This window comes from Heterodontus francisci, chromosome 26 (genome assembly GCF_036365525.1).
Source record: "Heterodontus francisci isolate sHetFra1 chromosome 26, sHetFra1.hap1, whole genome shotgun sequence".
NCBI lineage: Eukaryota > Metazoa > Chordata > Chondrichthyes > Heterodontiformes > Heterodontidae > Heterodontus > Heterodontus francisci.
Window position 1 is genome coordinate 47,964,441 of NC_090396.1, and position 26,171 is coordinate 47,990,611.

Consider the following 26,171-nt stretch of genomic DNA (forward strand, 5'->3'; position numbering starts at 1 on the left):
TTGCTAATTCTTCACTAAATGGGAAAATGTTCTCAGGGCAGGAAAAACCTTGACAAATGTTTTATTAATAAAAAAATATGAGGTTCCTAAGTTCATATACTACAGCCTAAAAAGTAACAAGTTGCAATGAACAAGTCCATTTACAATTTGATTACAATTGATAGGTAAATTGGCCATTGTAAATTGCCCCTAGTGTAGGTAGGTGGTAGGAGAATTGTGGGGATGTGGCAGGGAATATGGGATTAATGTAGGATTAGTATAAATGGGTGGTTGATGGTCAGCACAGACTCAGTGGGCCGTAGGGCCTGTTTCAGTGCTGTATCTCTCTATGACTCTTATGACAATTTATATTTAATATTGATTTTGAGAAAACGGAGAACAGCCAAATCCTTTAGACATAATTTAACTCAAGGGTACATAGTAGCTTTGTAATCTAAAATCTATTTACCATCACTCTTACCCTTCATTTAATCTTCTGTAGTGCTTTAATATTTCATAAATATGAAACTTTAATATTTCAAAAATCTTAATAGTGCTTCCCAAACTAGTACACTACCACCATCATGGATTTGAATTCATTAATCTGCTAATATACCCAGATATTGTATTAACTCTCATGATTACAACTATATATTGAGTCAATACATTTTTGCTGGACTTTGACGTATCCTTTGTTACCACGTTCATTATTTTTGTACCCAAATGCACAGCCTCGTTTTTCTCATTATTTACAATTTAGCTACCCAATTACCATGGATTTATATTTTTCTAAATGACATACACCTACCCAGAACATCCCACTTCACGTGATAAGTTTGCCTCACTGTAAGCTTAGACCTTCAACTTACCATATACTGCATTCATATACTGTCCCTCACCTACAGCATTTCAGAGTGCTTTTTAAGGGGAAGAGGAAGACACTGAACAGGAGATCAACATGTTTAACAGGATTAAAAGTCAGAGAGAGTTTTAAAAAGACTTTGAAGTTTGAAAAGTCATAACTAATTCTCACAGGATTCCACGATTCAAAACTTTTCAGTTAGAATAAATCCAGCCTTTCATAGTTTATTCTAGACAGCAGTAAAACAGCTTGCAACAAGCAAAAAATGACATACAGACGAAAATATTATGGTAGATAAAGTGCAATTTATTCCTATTTGAAACTGAATATATTTGCGACTTACCACATAAACTGTTTGGCTTTAGGATCCATACCTGTCGATGGCTCGTCCATTAATACAATCTGAGGATTTCCCAACATGCACAGTGCAAAGCAAAGCTTCAAAACAGAAAAAAGAGTTAATACATAGCACAGACTGCTCAACTAACAATTTAGTTACACCTAATACAATGGATAAAGCAGACAATCTTCATGCACCTAGGATCTCAAACAGATATAGCAACTATCTAAATAGCATGTTATTTCACATAGATTAGATTAGAGATACAGCACTGAAACAGGCCCTTCAGCCCACCGAGTCTGTGCCGACCATCAACCACCCATTTATACTAATCCTACACTAATCCCATATTCCTACCAAACATCCCCACCTGTCCCTGTATTTCCCTACCACCTACCTATACTAGTGACAATTTATAATGGCCAATTTACCTACCAACCTGCAAGTCTTTTGGCTTGTGGGAGGAAACCGGAGCACCCGGAGAAAACCCACGCAGACACAGGGAGAACTTGCAAACTCCGCACAGGCAGTACCCGGAATCGAACCCGGGTCCCTGGAGCTGTGAGGCTGCGGTGCTAACCACTGCGCCACTGTGCCGCCCCTTGGCTGAAGAATACATTGTAAGGTAAAGAAAAGGTTGGGAAAGCCCTACTTAAGTTTTTTTTGGTAAATCTTTGAGTTCATGGGAAATTTAAATACTTTTCACATTTTGGAGACCCAGGCTGGGAGTTTAAAGGTCCTGCCACCCACCACCACCCCACCCTCCCAAGGTGGGATTGGAGGCAGCTGGTGGCACAGAGTATTGCAGCTGGTGGGGGGTGTGGTCGGCAAGGTGGAGGGTTTATTAATGGCTAATTAAGAGCCTCTTCCCACCGCTGGTGGGATCTTATCAGTGACAGGGGGTGGGCCTCCACCACGCAGCTTTCCAGATTGGCCCTGGAAACCTCACATCACCTACCTGTGTTCCAGGGTTCTACTGCTGGGTCTGGGTCTGAGGCCTCTGCAGTACTGGCAGTACTGTTGTCAGTGGCTACTGCCTTGATTGGCCGGCAACTCTTGGGGAGGCGGGATCCCCATCCCTTTAAAACACCAAGAGTTAGAGGCGGGGTTCCCCCCCCACCTTTTCAGCCCGGCGCCGGGAGTCCCGCCTCCAACACAAAATCCAGCACCCAGACCCTGATGAGTGAACAAAAAATATACAACAGATGCTGGAAATCTGAAAAAAACTCAAAAAAGTGGAAACACTCAGCAGATCAGACATCATTTGCAACAACAGGAAGGTACAGTTAACTTTACAGGTTGATAACCTTTCATTAGGTCCTGACGTAAGGCCAAACAGAAACATTAACCCTACCCTTCTCTCCACAGATGCTGCCCCTGACATGTAAATGATGTGGGAAGTTCTTTATTTTCTGCCTGACTAATGTATCCTCACTTCAGCATCAAAACAATACCCATCTTTTGCAATTTCCCTAGCAAACATTCTGGTGACATGACCCAATGAGATTGCTAATTTATTACCAATTCATACAGACATCACTCTAAGAGGAGATTGTTCAGGTACAATCGAGGTACATTCCACGAAGGGGAAAGGTAGAACAAACAAAGCCAGAGCTCCTTGGATGACGAAAGAGATAGATATGGAAAACCCCTCGGGCTGTATATACCAAATATGGGTTTACTGTAAAATGTATATTGCATGTAAAATGGAATGGAAGGGTTATGAGGCAACTCACTCCTGTATTGAAGAAAACTGATTTGCACTTTCTGGAATGTCAACTTGGTGCTGTTTTGTAATGTATTTTTTTTTATACAGATTTTTATGAATTAAGTATATTTTTGGGAAAAAAACAAGAGAGATAGATAGTAAGAAAAAGCCGAAAAAGGGTGCATTTGACAGATGTCAGTTTGATAATACAAGTGAGAACCAGGCTGAATATAGAAAGTTCAGAGGGGAAGTGAAAAAAAAAATGAAAAACAAAGGCAGCATATGAGAAAGGACTGGCAGCTAATATAAAAGGGAATCCAAAAGTCTTCTACAGGTATATAAATAGTAAAAGAGTAAAAGGAGGAGTGGGGCCGATTAGGGATTTACACGTGGAGGCAGAGAGCATGACCTAGGTACTAAATCAAGTACTTTGCATCGGTCTTTACCAAGGAAGGTGATGTTGCCAGAGTCATAGTGAAAGAGAGGGTAGCTGAGACACCGGATGGGCTAAACATTGATGAAGAGTAGGTATCAGAAAGGCTGGCTGTACTTAAAGTTGCTAAGCCACCAGGGCAGATGGGATGCATCCTAGGATGCTGCGGGAAGGGAGCAAATTGCAGAGGCACTGGCCATAATTTTCCAATCATCCTTAGATATAGGGGTGGTGTCAGAGCACTGGAGAATTGCAAATGTTACACACTTATTCAAAAAAGGGTGTAACAATAAGAGCAGCAACTACAGGCCAATCAATTTAACCCTGGTGGTGAAGAAGCTTTTAGAAACGATAATCCAGGACCAAATTAATAGTTACTTGGACAAATGTGGATTAATTAAGGAAAGCCAGCAGAGATTTGAAATGGGCAAATTGTGTTTAACTAACTTGCTTGAGTTTTTTGATGAGGTAACAGAGAGGGTTGATGAGGGGAATGCAGTTGATGTGGTGTATATGGACTTCCACATAACAGGCTTGTCAGAAAAGTTAAAGCCATGGAATAAACAGCACAGTAACAACGTAGATACAAAATTGGCTGAGTGACAGGAAACAGAATACTGGTGAATGGTTGTTGTTCGGACTGGAGGAACATATATAGTGGGGTTCCCCAAGGTTTGGTATTAAGACCACTGCTTTTCTTGATCTCTAATGATCTAAACTTGGGTGGACAGGGCACAATTTCAAAATTTTCAGATGGCACAAAACTTGGAAGTATTGTGAACTGTGAGGACAGTGATAGACTTCAAGAAGACATAAACAGGCTGGTGGAATGGGTGGACAAGTGGCAAATGAAATTTAATGCAGAGAAGTGTGAACTGATTCATTTTGGTAGGAAAAACGAGGAGGGGCAATATAAAATAAAGGATAAAATTCTAAAGGGGGTGAGGAGCAGAGGGTCCTAGAGGTTTATATGCACAAATCGTTGAAGTTGGCAGGGTAGGTTGATAAAATGGTTAAATTAGGCATACGGGATCCTGAGCTTTATAAATAGAGGCAATAATACAAAAGCAAGGAAGTTATAGTGATCCTTTTATAAAACACTGGTTTGACCTCAACTGGAGTAGTGTCCAATTCTGGGCACAACACTTTAGGAAGGATGTGAAAGCATTAGAGAGGCTGTAGAAAAGATATGCGAAAATGGTTCCAGGGATGAGGGGCTTCAGTTACGTGGATACAGTAAAGAAGCTGGGTTGTTCTCCTTAGGGAAGATTGAGGGGAGATTTGATACAGGTATTCAAAATCATGAGGGGTCTTGTCAAAGTAGCAAGAGAGCAACGGTCCCCATTGATGGAAGGATCAAGAACCAGAGGCCACCAATTTAGCGTGAATGACAAAAGAATCAAAGACGACAAAAGGAAAAACGGTTTTACCCAGCAAGTGGTTAGAATCTGAACAGCACTGCCTGAGAGTGTGATGGAGGCAGATTCAATCGTAGCTTTCAAAAAGAGAATTGGATAATTATCCAAAGAGAAAAAAATTGCAGGGCTACTGGGAAAAAGCGGGGGAGTGGGACTAGCTGAGCTGCTCTTGCTGACAGCCAAGACAGATATGATTGCTGAATGGCCTCCTTCTTTGCTCTAACCATTCTATAATGCTAGGATGGCTAACACCCACAAGAAAATTGCTCGAGACCATCCCAATTCATTCAATGTAGCACAAAAGCAAAGTACTGCAGATACTGAAATAAAACAATAAACGGTGGAAATATTCAGCAGGTCCAGTAGCATCTGTTGGACTGACAGATTTAACGTTTCAGATTAGCGACCCTTTGGCAGAACTGTTTTAATGTTGATCTCTTACCACTCCGAGATAGGAGACTTTTATCCAATCTACTGAAGCTGAATTCAAAAGCAGGCTTCAGAGACTAAAAGGACAACATTCTAACAATTGGTATGTTCAGTCTCTGATATATACATACACATGTATGTTTTTTTAATATATTGTTTGATCATTTACTTCCCCTTCAGTGGAAACATACTATTTTGGGATTCCATTCACATTTATAGGCTCTCCTGTGACATTATTTATAGGGGCAATTCACAGAGTGGCACTATTCATTGATACAAGAGTAAAGGTTTTTCTTTAGCTTGGTGTGTGATCTGGAGGTGCATGAATCATCAAACATTAATAATAACTGAGTACTCTTCCAAAAGTACACACCAAGAGAATCGGCATAGTAAATTTGGATCTTTAATTACTTTTCAAAATGGGTCAACAATAAGACTGCAACACACAAATAGTCACGAGTATGTTTTAGTTACAAACATAGGAAAGAGTGTGTTTTTAAAAAGAATGTCAATTTCTCCAATGGGTAAAGTGGGTAAATGCACAGTGTGGTGTAATACTCCCATATGGATCAGAAAGTCCTAGATTTAAGCACATCCTGATAGAATGCTCCAATTAGCCTCAGATTTGACTGGACCAGAAAGAGGAGAATATGCATCTGAGAAAAAAGGTTGAGAGCAGGATCAGTTTTGGCTAAGTTACCTCCTCCATACTTGAATGGACTGCTGACACAATTCAGACTCACAAAGATGAGCTACTTGGGCAACATGCTGGAAGTCTGCCAGCAGCATGTGTACCATACTCTAGCACTCAATCCTATTTAATGCAAGGCATTAAAGATGGCAAATATAAGCCAGAATTTTAAAGTTTATTTTGATAAGCGTCTGTATAATACTCTTCTCATTCCTGTGACCTGGAACCAACTAAATGACTGAATGACTAAATGAGTGAAGTTCCCTGCATGAATGAGCTTCAATAGGTAAAACCAACAACATAAAGATGCCCAAAATTGCACACAAGTTGGTAATTTCATTCAGAAATCCTGTAGGGATAGCTGAAATGGGAGTGTTGCAGCATGGCTTGGTCTTCTGAGTCAGGGGTTATGGAACCATATTTTTAGTTTAGTTTAGTTTAGAGATACAGCACTGAAACAGGCCCTTTGGCCCACCGAGTCTGTGCCAACCATCAACCACCCATTTATACTAATCCTACATTAATTCCATATTCCTACCACATCCCCACCTGTCCCTATATTTTTCCCTACCACCTACCTATACTAGGGGCAATTTATAATGGCCAATTTACCTATCAACCTGCAAGTCTTTGGTCATGTGGGAGGAAACCGGAGCACCCGGAGGAAACCCAAGCAGACACAGGGAGAACTTGCAAACTCCACACAGGCAGTACCCAGAATTGAACCCGGGTCGCTGGAGCTGTGAGGCTGCGGTGCTAACCACTGCGCCACCCCTCCTATTGAGGAAAATAAAGTAAGAAAAAAAAGACTTGCATTTATATAGCGCCTTTCACTGGACATCTCAAAGCACCTTATAGCCAACAAAGTACTTCTGAAGTATAGTCACTGTTGTAATGTATGAAACATGGCAGCCAATTTGCGCACAGCAAACTCTCACAAACAGCAATGTGATAATAACCAGATAATCTGTTTTTGTGACGTTGGTTGAGGGACAAATATTAGCCAGGAAACTGGGGATAACTCCCCACTCTTCTTCACAATAGTACCATGGGTGTCTCATCTGAAAGACAGCATCTCTGATAGTGCAGCACTCCCTCAGTACTGCACTGGAGTGTCAGCCTTGATTTTTGTGCTCAAGTCCTAGAGTAAGACTTGAACTTACAACCTTCTGACTCAGTGATGGAGTAAAAAGTACTTTATTCTGCATAATGCTGGTTGACATTGGAATCTTATAGCAGAATGGTTTCATATTCCAGAACTGACATTTGTCACCTTAATGTGAATTTTTAAAAAATCAGACAAATAGCACTCAATAATGTAACACCGCTGTGAGCAGTGAAACTTATGTGGACATTGGCAACATTTCGCTTTGGAAAGTGTTTTGTATTTTCTCCGATTTTAGTCGACAATCTCATTTAACATGGACAGTGATATATTGCAATAATGACTGTTTTAAAAAGCAGAGCCAACAAGCAGATGAATGGATAATCGGCCAGACCAAGGTGCCTCAATCCCTGCACATTGCCACTGTACACATGCGCAATACATGGTTCATGAACTGAGTTTGGACACAACAACTTGAGTATTACGTACTTTTCGCTTTATTCCGGCGGAGACTTTCTTTGTCGATTTCTGGAGATATTCCTTCAGTTCAAGTGCTTTCACAATGCTAAAAAAAATACAGATAAAATTATACGATTTCAAACATGGTGACTGGTAACCTTAAAATGAAACAGATTTTTATAAAATGTTCAATTTCCTTCACAATTTTGCCTGCAACTCATTTGCAGCTGAAATATCCAAAAACTTTTAATTTTTATTGAAATTAGTCACAGTTAAATTTCTGATGTTTTCTTACCGTTTAATAGCATTTGCTGCATCCCCTTTACCGAGTCCCTTGATAGCAGCATATATCTCCAAGTGTTCCTGTACAGTTAGCTTAGGCCAGAGTGGGTTCACCTGTGCACAATAGCCGATAATTTCCACAGAGCTTTCTCTCTGCAAATATTCAGTTGAGTAATCTCCCATCAATACCTACAAAATAACCATTTTAAAATTATGAGTGGCTTCAGCATATTCCTCCACAAATCTGATGAGTTTGAGAAGTGAAATACCAATGGAATACAAGGATCCGCTGATTGTGGCGTTCATACTCAGAAGTTCTGCCTTGAGGTGAAACTAGCTTAAAAATATATTTTTATTTGATGGGTTAAATCACTAAGGGCTGAATTTTTTCAGCTCGCCGCTGATCTCGGTGGCAGGCTTCAAAGATGGCAGGGCGCACGCAACGAGGCCTTGCTGCCAGCGCCGGTAATATGGGGCGGGGCCTTCCCCATGTAGAGACCTGTGGCGGGCCTCTCCTGGAGGCATTTTCCGGGACCCCTCGCCACGACCCCCGACGTCGGGGGCGGGGGGGGTGGGGGGGGGGTGGTCTGGTAAAATTCAGCCCGAACTTCTTGTGTTTCACTTTATTAATCTTTTTAAAAGAAAACAGTATAGTTTAGAGTGTGTGGGGTGAGATAGGGTAGTGGGGACTGCTTCAGCACTGATTTACTGGAGTTGTGGGATGCAGGCTATCCTGGATGCTTTGCGTAACTGACGGCCTATCCTGGAGCTCAAAGTTTGAGTTTGTGGAGCAATTGGAGACATTCTGTCAGATACAGTAAGCTGAAGGGTTCCCAGAAAGGAACATTTGAAGAGATGATCACCCCACAGACAGAACAAGTTAGTAAGGAAGGGGAGAGTTCAAATTCCTGAAGACTGGGACCAGTTTTAGGACAGTAGTAGATTGTGCATGAAGCTTCGTTTGAACAGGACTGGGACAAAAGTCTGCACTCAGATAGTAACCAGTACTTTGGCAAGGTTTACACTAATATATAACAGAGGAAGGAGGAAAAGCAGGATGAAGCAGAAAGGAAAGCAAAAGGGACATGAGTATAGGAAAAATGAGAGATAAACAGTAAAGTAATAAAGAATAACCTGGAGGAGGAGTAAATTTGAACAGAAAGAGGCAGGGTTGAGTTACATGTTGAAGTGCATTATATATTCGAAATAAAATTTGTAAGCTAGAGACAGGATACAGTATAAAAGTATCAACAAAGACTTGTTTTAAGCTAGAGCAGGACTGGGAACTAAACCTTCCTGGTTACAAAATCTTCAGGAGGGATGAAGTAGGGAACAAAGCAGAGTGGGAATGTGAGCAAGAACTTTTTTTAACGCAGCGAATGGTAATGGCCTGGAACTGGCTGCCCACGAGGATTGTGGAAGCGGAGACAATCAATGATTTCAAAAGGAAAATGGATGGGCATTTAAAGGAAATAAAATTGCAGGGCTACGGGGATCGAGCGGTGGAGTGGGACTGACTGGATTGCTCTATAGAGAGCTGGCATGGACTTGATGGGCCGAATGGCAGCCTTCTATGCTGTAAATGACGATATGACAATATTTAGCAATTCCAATTCAGCACTGGAACATGAGGATGAAATGGGGATTGTGAAAAAGCTGAATTTATTTGGTTAGCCCCAAGGAATAACAAGAGAATTGTTACTGTATTGGGGGTTTATTATAGACTACAGTGACTACACTTCATTGTCCGTAAAGTGCTTTAGGACATCCTGTGGTTATGAAAGGCACTAAATGAATGCAAGTCTTTCCTATTCACTGAACAGAGGAAGAGATATGTAGACAAATTAGTCTTTCAGACAAATTAAACACAAGGTATAATAATGGTTGACAGATTATCCAAAGATAGGTTGGGGTAAACAGAGCGCAAGTGGCAAAAGGAGGGGGTTTCTACATTTGGTCCTGAATTGTTCTCTAGATAATTAAGTTTTGAGCCCAATAAGGAAAGAGGCAGTGCTGGATCTAGTTCCAAGAAATAAAAATGGCCAAATAATGAAAAAATAGGGCAACATTTTGTACACAGCGACTATCATGTACTTTAGGTTCACTATAAAAATTATAAAGGAGAAGGAACAGTAAAAGATGAAGATGCAACTAGAAAAAGACAAATTTTATCAAGATCAAAATGGATTTAGCCCGCATAAATTAGAAAGAAAAACTGGCAGAGAAGACAATGGACAAACAGGATTACAGCAAAAGCTTAAATTAAGACTAGAAAAAGAGGGATATGAGAAATCAAGGGCCACTAATATAAAAGGAAACCAAAAAGCATAAAAAGGTATTAACAAAGGACATTAGAAAGTCTAAGCAGAGGTAAGAAAAAAGACTGGCAGGTAACAAAAGGAAACACAAAAGTAAAAATAAGGGCAGGGATAACTAGAGATAAAAAGAAAATCTTCTTATGGAAGGATGAAGAATGCAGAAACATTACATTTTCATGTTGGATTGAATTTAATAGAAGAGTGATAGTAGAATGAAATGGTACTCAGATAGGATACAAATTGATAAGGAATTGGCATAAGGGAAGTTGGTAGAACTCAAAGTGGAAAATGCCCTGATAGAAGGCACTGAAGCATACTGAAGTAAGGTAGAGAGAAAACAGCAGAGATTCTGACTACAATATTTCAAACAACCTTGGATATTGAAGTTGTGCAAGAGGACTGGAGGATTGCTAATGTAACATCTCAGTTTAAAAGGGAATTGGGATAAACTGGGTAGCTATCGCCCAGCCGTGGTGGGTAAGATTCTAGAAGGTATACTGTGGGGACAAATTATTCACTTAGTAAGGGTTAATTGAGGAAAGCCTGCACACACTTGTAAGAGGATATTTTGGTCATTTCCCCACAAAAATGAATTGGACATAAGCAATTTTAAAATGTGTTTTTGGTAAAAGATGCCTGAAGTTGTTAGCTTTTAGAGTCAACCCCATTCTGATTTTTCAGTCCTATGAGAAGTATTTATTTTCTTCAATGATCATTGGTTCATGCAATAAAATTGAGATCCTTTCTCCATTGCTGATCCATCGTGTTATGGAAGATTAAAGACCACAAAAAATTGGAAACTCTGTAGTAATTGCAAATCACTTTCAACATTCTTAATAGCCCCTCTATTCAGTTATAGACATACCTGACCAGCTGATGGTTCCAAGTCACCCGTGATCACAGAAATAGTAGTGCTTTTCCCAGCACCATTTGGACCCAGTAATCCCAGAACTTCACCTGAAAAAAATATACAAATCTAGAAGGTGGAGCTTTTCGTGCAACGTAAATTTCTACTGCAGTAATTCTCACTTCACTTTGCATACACCAGTTTGAGTCAGTATAGAGTATTAAGGTGGAGGTGCAAAGGAAACCCTCTGAATAGGCCATCTGTAGCTCCCACAGAATTAAGACTGTCAGAATGTGTTTTAAGTGATCCTAGTGCACTTTCAAACAAGCAAAGATGCCAGAAAACAAACTATGCTCTTCATTCCTGCACAAATGGAAAAACCTATGGCTGCTTTACGCAAATGAAGCATGTCAATACTGAAGTCTTAAATGTAGTTCCAGGCGGCAAACTATGTTACAACGGAGATGCATAAACGGGTGGCTTAACTGAGTGACAACCATGTTGGTTGGTATAAAGGATGAAAACTGGAGAAAACTGGCCTGGATAAAGGTTACTTTATACACACACACTTCATCCAGGCCAACTTTCCCCAGTTTTCATTCTTTATATTGCCTACCATGGTTGTCATTCAATTAAGCAACATGGTTGCGTATATCCATTGAAACATTGATGCTTCTGTACTAACATGCTCCATTTGCTTACTAACACACTTCTTCCAGGACAATTTTGTTTTTTGCCATCTATACTTGAGCATTTTATCCATCACACCCAAGGAAGTATATTTACCTTTTCTTACACAAAAGGAGACATTTTTAGTTGCCACTGTTGTTTTATTTTTTTTCTTTGTAAAGCACTTGCACACCTGTGGCTTTCCAGTGTAAACTTTACGCATGTTACTGACCACAATCGCTGGTTTCTACAAAATTAAAAGCAAAGAAAATTAGTTTATATTTCTCTTCATCCAAATGTGTTTATTCTTGTAAATGATGCAGCCCCTGCCACCAAAGTTCCATCCCAAAAACTTAAGAATGCCCTCACAAGCTGTATGACATGACAAAGTTTCTTTTCATCAAAATTCTCAATCACAAAAACATTTTCTCTCAGTTTTTTCTCATTTCAAACGAACAGCTTACATTTATAGAGCACTTTAGCATAGTAAAACATTCCAAGTCACTTTACAGGAACATTCAAATATAACAAAATTTACACTAAACTAATGAAGGAGGCATCAGGATATATGGCCAAAAGCTTAGTCAAAGGGGTAGATTTAAAGCAGGGAAGAGAGGTACAGAGGCAGAGGGGTTTCAGCAGGAAAGTACAGAGCTTAGGGCATATCATCTGAAGGTGTGCCTGACCATGTTGGGCCAAAGGAAGTCAGTGATGCACAAGAGCCAGAACTGGAGGAACGCAGAGTTCTCAGAGGGTTGTAGGACTGGAGGAGGTTACAGAGATAGGGAGGGGTGAGACCACAGAGGGATTTGTACACATGAATGAACTTTTAAATTTGAGGCATTGGTGGACCAGGAGCCCACGTACATGAACAAGTATGGGTGAACGGGACTTGGTGCAAGTTAGGAGACAGGCAGCAGAGTTTTGGAAGTTTAAGTTTATGGAAGGTGGAAGATGGCACTCTGGCCAGGAGAGCACTGGAATAGTTGAGTCTGGAGGTAACAAACCCATACATGAGGTTTTCAAAATGAGAGGCGCCAAAGGAGAGGCAGAAACAGGCTTTTAACGGAGGTGTAAGTCAGCATTCTTAGTGACAGAGAGGATATGGGGTTGAAAGCTGAACTCCGGGTCAAATAGGTTTATGAAGTGTCTTGATCAGCCTGAGACAATGGCCAGAGAGGGGGCTGAAATTGGTGGATAAAGAACTGAGTTTGTAGTGAGTACTAATGACAATGGCATTGGTCTTTCCCAAGGTTTAATTTGAGGACATTTCTGCTCATCCAATATTGGATTTGGGCAAGCAGCCTGACAACCCAGGCAGTGGAGAGATTGAAGGAGGCGGTGGTAAGGCTGAGCTGAGTGCCGTCAACGTACATATGGGATCTGACCTGGTGTTTTCAGATTACGTCACCTAGAGGCAGCATGTGGATGAGAAATAGGAGGCGGCCAAGATCAAATCCTTGTGAGAATACAGAGGTAATGGTGCGGGAGTGGGAACAGAAGGGATTACAAGAGGTTCTCTGGCTACAAGTGCATAGATTAGAATGGAACTGGGAAGGGCAGACTCACTCAGCTGAACAACAGAGGAGAGGCACTGGAGCAGAATGGTGTGGTCAACCATGTGAAAAGTTACAGGCAGATCAAGAAGAATGAAGAGGGATAATGCATCACGGTCACAGTAGTTAGGATGCCATTTGTAACTTTGATTAGGGATGCTTCAATGCAGTGGCAGGAGTGGACACAGACACATCGACTCATCAAGTTACTTTGCTTCTCTTTCAATTTGATAATTAAAAGGAAATTCTCCCTCTCAAGTCCAATACTGGCTTCTCCCACTAATTTTAAATAACCTCTTTCAGTATTTATCTTGCTAGGTTGTCTCCAATTTTAAGTCAACACTAGAACAAAGACTGGCGTCATAAGTCAGGAGTGAGTTTAAATGGCAATTCTCCCAACCAGTTCCAGACTTCAGTCCAGGTGCACACAACTGATTTATAAATGGAGACAGACTAATAGGATGGATACAGGGAAGGAAATTTAGCCAAAAATGGACTAAAGTCAGAGGGGAAAGTTGCCATTTAAAAATCATACCTTTTGAACAATGAATGGTGTGAAGCACAAAAGACCTGATTTTAATGTACTGCTGTGGTGCTGCTGCTTAGGGCCACTATCTTTGGAGAAACTATAAGCAGGAAAACAGACAGGAAATTATACAAGGTGGTCCCTAGATTTATACGCTCAAACAGGATCATGTACTTGTCTTATATGCAAGTATATTGGTAGCATTTCTTTTTCTAAGCATAAATTCAAAATTTCACTGTATATTATGAGCTATTGTGAAGGGAAAAAGCTTCCAATGCTGTAAGTACGGTGAACAAATTCATGCTGTAGCAGCATGCTGCAGCCTCTACAATCATTCAATACTGGGCTGGATTTTACAGCCCCCTGGATGTCGGGCGTCGTGGCCAGGGGGAGGGGGGCGGTGGTGGTGCGGGAAGGCCGGAAAATGCCTCTGGTGGAGGTCCGCTACGGGCCTCGACTCCGGGAAGGCCCAACCTGATATTGCCGACGGCGACAAGGCCTTGTGGCGGTCCCCCACCCCACCCCTGCCCCCCTGTGATGGGATCCAAATCTGAATATGTTCAATTATTTAAATCAATGAATCAAGTACTTACCTGCTCCCGCCGTCCGTTCCGGTGCCATATTGGTGCCGGTGGTCCACACTCCCGCGCCATCGGATACCCGTCCGGGGATCCAATGCGGGACACTGGTGGGGAGGAGGCAGCAGGTAAGTATCTCAGTGCAGAGGGTGGGAACGTGGTCAAACTCCTCCGATTTGTGTGGGGGATGGTAGGAAGGGGCAAATTGCATAGTTTATGAACTGTGGGTGGGGTGTGAGGGGGAAGGTCAGGTCAAGGTAAATATTTTGGGGGCGGGGGGGCAGAGAGGGCAAGGGATGAATTGTTTGGTTATTGGGAGGTGGGAGAGGGGCTAAAAAAAATTCGTTTTGTTCAATCCATTTTAATTAACTATATCTTTAAAAATGTAAATGTAACGTAGGTCTCGAAGCTCTTTAAAAACGGCATCGGCACCTGACGCCGTTGACGGGGACAGACCGCCCGCCATTTCCATATCATCGGAGACACGGTCTGCCCCAGCCATTTAAATGAGCCGTCACGCTGAATATCGCAACAGCTCCACGATGTCTGGACCACTATGTTTGAAGCTTGCCGTCGAGATCGGCAGATCTTATAAAATCCAGCCCACTGACTCCAGCCCCAACTGATTGGCAACTTTTCCAATAAATTCTGATAGATACAACAAAAAGAATCCTGCTTTAAGTATTTTGTGAAGTCACCATACAAGTCAATTCACTATTTATATGACATCAATAAAATTATTCTGTTTGTGGAAAAGTTTTAAATCTAATCCAAGAAAGTTCCTTACATTTATGTAGGTACATTAATGTAACAATATATCCTAAAGTGCTTTACAAAAGGAGCAGTGGTCACAAGTTAGAGATGACAAAATGCATCGGTTACTCGATTTAAGTGTTGAAAGTGAGGAGAGACGTAGCAGGCTTAGGAAGAAAATTTCAGGCTGCAAGAACATGGTGAATGTAAGCTCCATAACCAACTGCTACATGATAAGAAATTGTTATTCACGGCACAAACAGAAAATCGGTCAACAAATCCAGAATTGGTGATTAATTCTGAAATTCGCTGATATCTGGTATCTTGCTTGGCACAGACATTAGGAGCAGGAGTTTCTGCTCAGTTGCACTTTTGCTTAAGCGCAATTGACTAAAAATTGGCAAAACGGCACAAAAGATCACAAGAATTTTAAGTACAGATCGAGTTTCCTCGATCTTTTGCGCTAGTTTAAAAAGTAGCGTGCTGGAAGTTCACCACTTCGGCCATGCCCTCAGATCGAATTAATCAGCATTGCAAGCTTCCGCTAATTATGTCCATCTGCATGCCTTTAGGAGGCTTTTAAAATTGAGCTTTCTTTTTGAAGCACAGTGACTCAAAAGGAACATTTTAAAAGCTTGAGTGTATATTTTTTAATTTACTAAGAAAGTTACTACACCAATATAGCAAATGGTTCTGTACAAGTTTTTAAAGTCATTTTCAGTTATTTAAAATCAGGCTATTCACAGGTGATGGACTGGACACTGATTAAAAATGCTTATTTTTTGTGTAAAACATTTTGAAGTAGTTTTGGGCATAGCTTGCGCCCGGATTGCCGACTGCGCCCAAAGCGAAAACTCCAGGCCTACTTATCAAGTTTATGACACAAAACGTAATAACTCATGTCCTGTGCCAAAAAAATTTAATTGCCAACTAGTTTCCACAATTTGTCAACATTAAACAAATATAGCAACATTTTTTCTATCAGCATATTCTGAGCATTATATTAAAATAATTCCATTTTCAAAATCAATAAAATTTGGAGTCTGAGCAATTAAAAAAAAATTGCTATTCTATCACATAATCCAGTAAACTGATTGATGAGCAGCTTCTTACCTCCTCACAGCTCTGACAAGTCAATGCCTCCCGAACCCTTGCCCTTTCTTCTTTGACATCATCATCCTCATTTTCAGGTTCTTCTGTATTTAGTTTGAATTTACTCTTTGAGGGAAAAATTCTGTATTAAAGGAAAAAAGTTCATTTGTATCCAGGAATTGATAATGCTTCCGCATTAAATTCACCTGTAAAAGTGAATAGATTCCAAGTTGGACTGTGTTGGTCCCATGTCGATTGGTGCCAGATTGATGGCTCTGTTTTTTCCAGAAACCAACAATTAGTTCAATATTTGCAAAAATCTATTAGAAACTTAAAAGTCAGTGCTTCTAGACTGTCCATCCTATGTCTTTAGACCCTTGTCCATTTATTTTCTTATTACTGGCGTAAAGTAGGAATCATCTTTGACTCAAGTTCTGCATTCCACCTGCTCTAGTCTAGGTTCCCATTACAAAATTCCATCAACCTACAGGGAATTCCTATTCAACTGCTGCCAAATTCTAGGATTATTCTTCCAGTACTACCAAAGCCCAGGATCACCCACCCACAATACTGCTAAATATTATGGGCTGCATTTTAAGACTCCGCCACCGAAATAGGCGACGGGCATAAAAAAATGCGGCCCGCACGCATGGGGACCACGTTACGAAGCCACTGCAATTTCAAAAGCGGCGGCTCATTTGCATGGCCGTGGCGCCCGTCCCCCACGATGACGTGGAAGGGGCAGGCGAGCCGTCGCCAATGCGCAGGCGCCACTTTTAAAGGGCTTGCAGCCTGAAAAGAGCTTTTAAATTTTTCAAGGGCCAGTAACATTAAAGTTTAATAAATGAATGGACAAGTCTTCCCATTCATTCTCCACCCCCCCCAACGGCATATCACAACATTCCAGCCCTTTTCCGTCCTGGAATACCCATATTGAGAATTTGACCTCCCCCCACCCCCCACCACCAAAGTTCGGTACCTTTGTCCTTTATCCCTTCCCATCACCCCTCCAACCAATCAGAATTGTTCCAAACCTGCTCCCCACTCCCTCACAGAGAAAAAACTTTCAAAAACCTCCTCCCCCTTCCCCACAGGTGTCACGCCACGTTTCTGCGAACTGGGATTCGAAGGTGTGGCATTGTCGGCCGACAGATTAAAGATTGCAAGCCTGCATAGTAAGTAGCAATTAACATATTTTAATGCCGGTCCCGTCACCGAGCGGCAGGACGGCAGCAACGAGGCCTCACTGCCGAGGTTGGTAGGGGGCCTGCCAACATCGGGTTGGTGATGGGCCTCCGCCATACTGATCTTCACTGTCGTCCCACCACCATTCCCGGTGGTGGCGGAGGGCCTTTAAAATCCAGCCCTATGTAGTTACCTCTAACCTAGTATATCTTTTATATACAAGAAACAATGCAACCAAAATTTAAAAAATGATCACTACAGTAAGTCTAATAAACTGACCAACCTGCAGCATGTATCTGCTCGAATTGCTTTTCCTCCATGAATCTTTTCTAGTTGGCGTAGTATAAATAGCAGAACTATGCACTGAATATAGGGCTAAAATACAAAATAAAACTGTTTCACATAAACATGTCTCAAATAATGAGTAAAACCATCAGTTTTTTCTTTTTTTGAATTATTTTATTGGTTTTATGAAAAGGTGTAAAAATGTAAGCACACAGAAAAGTAGCTACAATTGTAAGTACAGATATACATTGATGAAAGCTTATGTAACCATGACTTGTATCTATCAGGTTGTCTGAAGGTAAAATCCGTTGTTTATCTCTGCCGAGATCTGCCTTTATTTTGTTCAAGCAAACACTACTGTCCAATGATCTCATCATGTACGTCAATCGCCACACAGCACCCTTCATTTATGAAGGGTAGTGTACAAGCTAGCCATAGATTCAGTCATTATTCGATAGGAGATACATTTGCTCCAATCACATTGGGCCTCTCCCTTTCTTCTATGCTTTCCCAGGTGACCCAGCCAAAAATAGATGAAATAGCTAACTTCTATATATAGCTATCAAATTTAAGTGTCTAAATTGCTGAAAATTAGAACTCCCTATATCCCTTCTTATACTCTTACTATATTTACAGCTCATCTAATTTCTGAGGGGCTCATTTGTATCTGGCCTATTTCAGTTCAATAGTTAAAAAGTAAAACTTACTGAGATGATAGTGATCAGGATGTTCTGTTTCCACTCCAGATATGTTCCTACTGTTAAACTGGGCTCATCCTTGTGATCCAGAAAAACCTGTGTATTCAATTTATAACAATGAATTTTGAGATTGCCATGATTTTTTAATTTGCAGAACTAACCAAAATATTTCCCCCATTTATAAGCATCTTGAAATACATATTTTCATTTAAAAAGAGCTATCAGATAGGGCACAATATACAGATGGATGGACAGACAGAAAGGCCATTTAACAGCATCATTTTGGGCCTCAATAAAGAATTCTTCCCTAACAAGGAAATTAATGGAACTAAAGAGTGAGAAATCCCCAGGACCTGACGGTTTCCATCTGATGGTGTTAAAGGAAGTAGGGGAGCACATTGTAGACGCCCTAACTATAGTCTTTCAAAGTTCCCTAGATTCAGGAGTGGTCCCTCTGGATTGGAAAATTGCACATCACTCTACTTTTTAAGGGTGAAAGGGGGAACCAAGGAAATTACAGAGCAGTTAGCCTGACATCTGTGGTGGGAAAGTTACTGGAGTCTATAATCAAGGATAGGGTGACTGAACACCTAGAAAAATTTCAGTTAATCAGGGACAGCCAGCATGGATTCATGACGGGAAGGTCATGCCTGACAAATCTCACTGAATCTTTTGAAGAGGTGACTAAGGTAGTGGACAGGGGAATGTCTATGGATGTTACTTATCTGGACTTCCAGAAGGCATTTGATAAAGTCCCACATAAGAGACTGTTAACTAAAGTAGAAGCCCATGGAGTTGAGGCCAAGTTATTGACATGGTTAGAAAGTTGGTTGAGTGGTAGGCGACAGAGAGCGGGGATAATGGGTAAGTACTCCAATTGGCAGGATGTAACTAGTGGTGTCCTGCAGGGATCTGTGTTGGGGCCTCAATTATTCACATTATTCATTAACGACTTGGATAATGGCATTGTAAGTCATATATCCAAATTTGCTGATGATACAAAGTTAGGCGGCATTGTCGACAGTCTAGATGATGTCATAAAATTGCTGAGTTATTGACAGACTAGGTGAGTGGGCAAAACTGTGGCAGATGGATTTCAATGCGGGCAAGTGTGAGGTTATCCATTTTGAACCAAAAAAGGATAGAGCAGGGTACTTTCTAAATGGGAAGAGGTTAAGTACAGTGGATGTCCAAAGAGACTTGGGGGTTCAGGTGCATAGATCTTTAAAATGCCACAAGCAAGTGCAGAAAATAATCAAAAAGGCTAATGGAATGCTAGCCTTTACATCTAGAGGGCTGGAGTATAAAGACACAGAGGTTATGCTGCAGCTGTACAAAACACTGGTTAGACCCCACTGAGTTCTGGGCACCACACCTTAGGAAGGATATATTGGCCGTGAAGGGAGTGCAACATAGGTTTACAAGAATGATACCTGGACTACAGGGGTTAAGTTACGAGGAGAGATTACACAAATTAGGCCCGTTTTCACTAGAAGGTTACGGGGTCATCTGATCGAAGTCTTCAAGATATTAACAGGAAAAGACAGGCTAGATAAACTATTTCCACTGGTTGGAGATTCTAAAGCTAGGGAGCATAGTCTAAAAATTAGGACCATACCGTTCAGGAGAGATGTTAGGAAGCACTTCTTCACGCAAAGGGTGGTAGAGGTTTGGAACTCTGTCCCACAAGCAGCAGTTGAAGCGAGAACAGTTGTTAATTTTAAATCTGAGATAGACAGATTTTTGTTAAGCAAAGATATTAAGGGATATGGGCCAAAGGCAGGTATATGGAGTTAGGCCGCAGATCAGCCATGATCTCATTGAATGGCGGGACAGGCTCAAGGGGCTGAATGGCCTACTCCTGTTCCTAATTATACTAGTGTTAATTTTCACAGCTTGTATTTTTGTTTTGCATACTGCAGAGAACCTATGCATCTTGAGCCAAGTGAAGCTTTTAACAGCCAACAATAATTCCATTAAATAATCATCCTCTGCTACTATCCCCAACAGATATGCAGTTTTTAAAAAAAATATCCATGGTGGCAATATTGTCACTGTAATGAAACGTTTTCCACTGTAGTCACAAAAGATAAAATGCAAGCAATGATTTCAAGGCAAATTAATTAACGGCCAGGAATTTCAAAACATTTACATCTGGGCAAATGGTTCCCATAACGTGCGTTCTCATTGCAGCACATTTATAATTTATGATGCATTTTCTGTTCTGCATCATTTTTTACACTTTAGTACCAAAAAATCAAATGTGAAAAAAGTTTCATTTATCTAGGAAAAAAAAATCAATGGTGGTCTTTGCTACAAACACCATTTCAAAATGACATTTCTCCAGGAATTAATGGAAGCAGAAAAAATTAGTTATCAGTGATATCAAGATACTGAAAAACTAAGTGTCAAAAATGGAACTTCATGGACATAGAACATTTCCAAAGAACCCTTGTCTGTATTCAGAATCAGCTCCTTGAGGATACTGCAATTTCGTTAATACTTTTCCTACCTAGGTACCTTGATGGCTCAGTTGGTAAGGCATGGTCTGGTGTGTTATTGAGCTGTTGAAATGAGAAAGGTCCCAACTTTGATCCTCGAGCGTTGATTATCCTGTTAGGTAGGAATTTGTGAATGGGTCCCAGGTTGGCGACAGGCCTGAATTGCATCATCAATGGGAAGGAGGTCTGGCCAATTTTAATGGTCAGGCCTCATTGTAAGTAATTACAAACTGTCCACCCAGCGGGCTGACGAAGTTTGCAGCAAAAGCCCCGGATCTGCATCATATTTAAAGGGAGGCTGCAATCACTGATCAAACTTTTTAATGTGGAATTCTGAATGTCTGGAACCTTTCTTATGACTGGAAGGAGCAGAAGGGTAGCCCCCTACAGATTATCTGATGTCTTCTGGTGGTGTTACTGACTGAAGTCAGGGCCAGGAGGGATGCACAGGGATGTGCTTTCCTCACAATGCAAAAGGAACATAGGAACAGCAATGCGAAAAAAGACCATGGTCCATCTAGTTTGCCTTCTACAATCTTGGTAGTGGCAACTTTGTAGATTTGTGCATCACTGATGTATATGTGGAAGTTGACCGTGCACTGGCTATACATTAAGGGGACGGTAGCTCAGTGGCAATATTACTGGACTAGTAATCCAGAGGCATGGACTAGTGCTCCAAAGACACGAGTTCAAATCCCACCATGGTAGCTGTGGGAGTTTAAATTTAATTAATCAATATGGAATAAAAAGCTAGCATCAGTAATGACAATCACGAAACTACTGGACTGTTATAAAAACCCATCTGGTTCACTAATATCCTTCAGGGAAGGAAATCTGCCATCCTTGTCTGGTCTGGCCTACATGTAACACCACATCCACAGCAATGTGGGTGACTCTTAACTGCCATCTGAAATGGCGTAACAAGCCACTCAGTTGTATCAAACCGCAACAGGATAAAAATAATATGATGGGTGTACCTACACTACAGCGGTTCAAGGCGGTGGCTCATTGCCGCCACCTCAAGGGCAATTAAGGATGAACAATAAATGCTAGCCTTGCCAGTGATGCTCACGTCCCAAGAATGAATAAAAAAAAATACAAGAACAGGAGATGACCATAGATGGAGTCCTGGAGGAATACTGTTGGCACAAAAGAAGTCATTTCAGGAGATGTTGTGACTGCACTGGGATAGAAAGGTGTGGAATCGTGAAAAGAACTGCACCACAGAGACAAACCATGGAGGAGAATGGAGTGGTCACCAGTGTCAAAGGCAGCAAAAACATCAAGTATAACATGGAGATACAGCGAGTCATGATTGTAGTCACACAGGATGTTGTTGGTTACTCTAATCAGGGCAGTCGTAAAGCTGTGTATTGACTATAATCAAGATTGATAGAACTGAAGTCAGGAGTCCAGAAGAGGCAAGGACATTGCTGGGTGGCAACAATGTGTTCAAAAACTTGGAGAAAGGACAAGTCAGAATTCGGTTAGTTATTTGCAAAGATAAGACTTTTTGAGAAAGATGGCATGATGACACCAATTTTAAAAGAAATTCAAAGAATGAAGTCTTCTGAAGCAACATGCAACAAATTAGACATCATGGCTCAATTATTTTGGTCATTGTTTTTATGTTGACAATCTGAAAGTTGGGCAGCATCCTATATTTTGCATATTAGTTTGCACACAATTAAGATGTAATTGTTTTAAAGCTTGCAATTAATATCATGTAGCAGAATCTGTTGCCTATCTTTAATATGTATCACCAGTTTGGGTGACGGGGTGGGGAGAAGTGTGCTGGAATCTATCAGAAGTCAGTATAGAGTTCAGATGCTGGGGATGACAAAAGTGTGCAGGAGACTCAGGCATGGATGCAGCGTGCTAGGTGTAATCTGGAAGCAATGAATTGCAGAAGTGGGATGAGGAGTATCCAGGCCAAGGACCAGAGTGCAAAATTAAGTACAGGACGGCCAGAGTTGGGAATAGGCAGTATTTGAAGCATCATGAATATGAACATACAAAATCAACGGCCAGGAAAAGATCAGCTGGTCCATCAAGCCTGTCTCACACTTATTATGGCTACAGCATAATAACTAGACACTTTCCACCCCACCATGTAGATGCATATGGTCGCCTGCTTATGGAAAAATCATGGCTGCTCAAAGTTATTAAAAATAATTCAGAGAGTGATTTGATTGGTTGGACCGTGGTGTTGCAATTTGTTGATCCGTAATTTTTTTCCCCCTACTTGCCGAATGAATAAAACCAGTTTTTAATTGGTTTGTATTTAGTCAATGGGATATTTGAGCCAATGGCGCAGTTTATTTAACAGACAGCAATGATTTTGGCGATCACAATTTTTCCCTACAGTTGTGTAATGCCTTTGAGGTGAGATTACAGACTGATGCAATATGCAATAATTATATATTATACGTTCAGAGGGGTCAATAATTACAAAAATAGCTTCTTACCTTGGCTGTGTAATACAAGCATCCTGTAATCACATATGGTGGAATAAAAAGTGACAAAGCACAGTGCAGCATGGTGGCAGCTGTTTCTTTTAGTATTAGCCGGACTAAGAATATTAGACTGATCGAAATTATATTGATCTACAAGAAAACACAAATGCAGAGTTATATAGCTACTTTGTGTGAAAAAGAAATGTAAATCATTGATACTTAAAATTCTTTCAATGTCCAATTAGCCAAAGGTCAATATATATCTAATTTTTGAATCCACAAAAATAAGGTTTACAACTATCGCTTTGTTAAAACAAATTAGTTAAATAAACATCAATGCTGATCATTGTTCTAGTTTTAATTCCTATGCTTTAACTTACAATAACTGAAGAGATCAGAAAAAAGTCTCGAGAAGACTGCATTCGATCAAACCTGAAGGAATAAGCATAGGAGAAGAGCGTCATCGCTGGGGCCCAGCCAATAAGACACAGCATCTGTAAAAGAGAGAAAATAAAGAAACAAAGGTATCTTCTTAGTATTCCCTATTGAGCATCATTAATCTACGCAGCAGTCTTTCTGTCTCTCTAAATCCATTTCTTTCAGATTGTATTCGATTTGCTCCACACATACACACACACACAGATATATTATAAGAGATATCTAACCAGAAAAAATTTTTTCAAAATCTAACTAATCTAATTCCTTTGTGCCACCCTCAAAGTTCCAGGATATTCTAACATTATAATTTAAAAAAGATTATTCTCAGAATGCAGGGCATACAATTCCTTGAGGTAACTGGTAAGGGGGCCTTCTCAAGTACTATATTGATTATTTGTACAGCTGAGTGACTTGTGTTATGGACAGCTAGGAATTGATGTTCCGAAGTTCCGAAGAAGGGTCACTGACCCGAAACGTTAACTCTGCTTCTCTTTCCACAGATGCTGCCAGACCTGCTGAGTGGTTCCAGCATTTCTTGTTTTTATTTCAGATTTCCATCATCCGCAGTATTTTGCTTTTATTATGGGAATTGATGTGAATGGCTTCCACTTTTCACCTCTCAACTGACCAGATAGTGTTTTAGTCCGAGTGTTTAAGGTCAAATAAACAAACGGCAGGTTTTCTCGCAGATTTAAAAAGATAACTTATTTATTAAAGCAGTACCTAAAAATGTTTGCGACTCACCCACTCACGCACACAAGATAAGATATAGAGGGTAATATGCAATTAGAGTTCGAATGTTGTAAAGAGAGTTCACTTTGAAACATTCTGGGATCTCTGGGAGGAATTTTAACAGTGTTGCAGACCTGAATGTTACTCGTCTTGGAATTGATGAAGTGCTGCAGACTCCTTTGGTTAAAACTCAGTCTGAAGTTGGTGGTAGAAGTCCTGGTTTAATTTCTCTGATGGGGAATTTCAAGGTCATCTTGCAATCTCTCTGTTACAGTAATTTCAAGATGGCGCTGGCAGGGCTTATTGCGTAGCTGGATCAATCTCTCAGCTTCTCTGACTGGAATGGCTTTCTGTCTCTCTCTACCAACAACAACCCCCCACCCCCATCCCAAGATCAGTTATTTCCTTTAAGGTACTTATCAGGTTTTGGTTTTAGTCAGGTGACTGAAGATGCTCTCCCCTGGGGTGTTCACACAATGTCCCAGGATGTGGGGACCATTGCTACATAATGGCATCTGAATGTGGTCCATTTTGATAAACAGGTGTTATTTCACACCTATTATTTTGGGTTTGGCTTCAGAGTCAGTCTGTCTGCAAAAGCCTTTGCTAGCCCAATTTTGATAATTGGAGTCGTTAGCATGGAATGGGCTGTTTTACATATCAATATGCTTCCTCAAAGCAATTCCAGATGTTAATAATGGCCCGTCGTCAACAGATAAACATGTTTGTCGGAATTTTACCTCTCCCAGCAGGTCCCCGGTCCAGGAAGTGGAAGCGGGTGCCGAACTCTCTCCTGCTCCGCACTCAGCTGCTGCCCCGATCGAGTGCTAAAGATTCAATTAACATCTCGGCAGCGGATTAGTGGCTGAAAAGGGCACGCGCGGGCAGGAGGGTGAGCGTCGGTTGGGGGCGGGGCATGAGCCAGAAGTAGGTGCTGAAAGCCATTTAAAAGAGCTTTGAGCACCATCAGCGGCTCGGAGAGTGTTACTTACATCAAGAAGGATGGTGGGAGGAGCTATAGCTGAGCACAAAAAATATATCTGGCTGTGGGAGAAAGCAGTGCAATTGCATTTAAAGAGGTGACCCATTCAAAGACCATCAGAATATAAAAAACAGTAAAGAATGACTAAAAGATTGATAGGAAGGTAAAATTAGAGTAAGAGAGAAAGCTAGCTAGAAATATAAAGACAGATAGTCTTGTTACATCCCTAAATTCAAGCATAGAAAGGCTACCCACCCCAGAGGAACAGGGGCTAATTTAAATGGCAACATTACGACCCAATTAACTTAGAGACCCTCATACCAACTTAAAGCTGGAGACTCAGTTAAGTAATCTTACAACATTTTTCTTTTTACAAAAAAGCTTCCTTGTGGGCCAGCTGAAACAGGAGTACTGCTCCTGGATACACAAGGGCCTCCTTTGCCCTCATCCCAATTGCAAACTTACCCACCAACATCCACCTCCTTAAATCCTTCCTTACCTTGTTGAGGTCCATTTTCATGAGTCTCCAATGGCAGCCTGACCACCCCCCACCACCAAATGACACTGACCTCTGTCAGAAGATGGACATCATCCCCATTGTCTTCAGGAGGGGACACCATGTCTGGGCATGTAAATCAGGTCCTGGAGTTAAAATCCCCTGGACCTCACACCCCAAAGGGCTGGACAGTTTGCTGCCTGCTTCGGCTTCTGCAACCCACCCAGAGCTAAAATCAGCCCTATGGTGTAGGACTGGACTCGTGTAGGTCAAAGTGGGTGAGGAAAGCAAGTTCTCTTCCCTGAAGTACATCAGTGAATCAATTGGTTTGTTAACAATTTGGCAGGTTTAAT

The 26,171-nt window shown here is 41.0% G+C and overlaps 1 protein-coding gene and 1 long non-coding RNA gene across 5 annotated transcripts in view; one reads left to right on the forward strand and one right to left on the reverse strand.

The window, feature by feature from the left end:
* Positions 1 to 26,171, forward strand: part of LOC137384319 (uncharacterized) — a 52,313-nt gene that overhangs the window by 25,042 nt on the left and 1,100 nt on the right. Inside the window, exons 1-2 of one of the 2 annotated variants that reach the window (XR_010977568.1) lie at positions 17,152 to 17,220; positions 23,562 to 23,694. This is a non-coding gene — a long non-coding RNA (uncharacterized lncRNA). Of the gene's footprint in view, positions 1 to 17,151; positions 17,221 to 23,561; positions 23,695 to 26,171 lie in introns of those variants that run through there. The other variant, XR_010977569.1, reaches the window with a different exon arrangement.
* abca5 (ATP-binding cassette, sub-family A (ABC1), member 5) overlaps positions 1 to 26,171 on the reverse strand; it is a 112,419-nt gene that overhangs the window by 16,593 nt on the left and 69,655 nt on the right. For 2 of the 3 annotated variants that reach the window (XM_068058177.1, XM_068058179.1), the window contains 10 exons: positions 23,551 to 23,664; positions 23,183 to 23,320; positions 18,223 to 18,309; positions 17,514 to 17,605; positions 16,067 to 16,187; positions 11,658 to 11,787; positions 10,890 to 10,981; positions 7,720 to 7,895; positions 7,455 to 7,530; positions 1,185 to 1,279 (listed from right to left, as the gene is read on the reverse strand). In XM_068058177.1, coding sequence (XP_067914278.1) covers positions 1,185 to 1,279; positions 7,455 to 7,530; positions 7,720 to 7,895; positions 10,890 to 10,981; positions 11,658 to 11,787; positions 16,067 to 16,187; positions 17,514 to 17,605; positions 18,223 to 18,309; positions 23,183 to 23,320; positions 23,551 to 23,664 — 1,121 coding nt within the window. Of the gene's footprint in view, positions 1 to 1,184; positions 1,280 to 7,454; positions 7,531 to 7,719; positions 7,896 to 10,889; positions 10,982 to 11,657; positions 11,788 to 14,215; positions 14,308 to 16,066; positions 16,188 to 17,513; positions 17,606 to 18,222; positions 18,310 to 23,182; positions 23,321 to 23,550; positions 23,665 to 26,171 lie in introns of those variants that run through there. The other variant, XM_068058178.1, reaches the window with a different exon arrangement.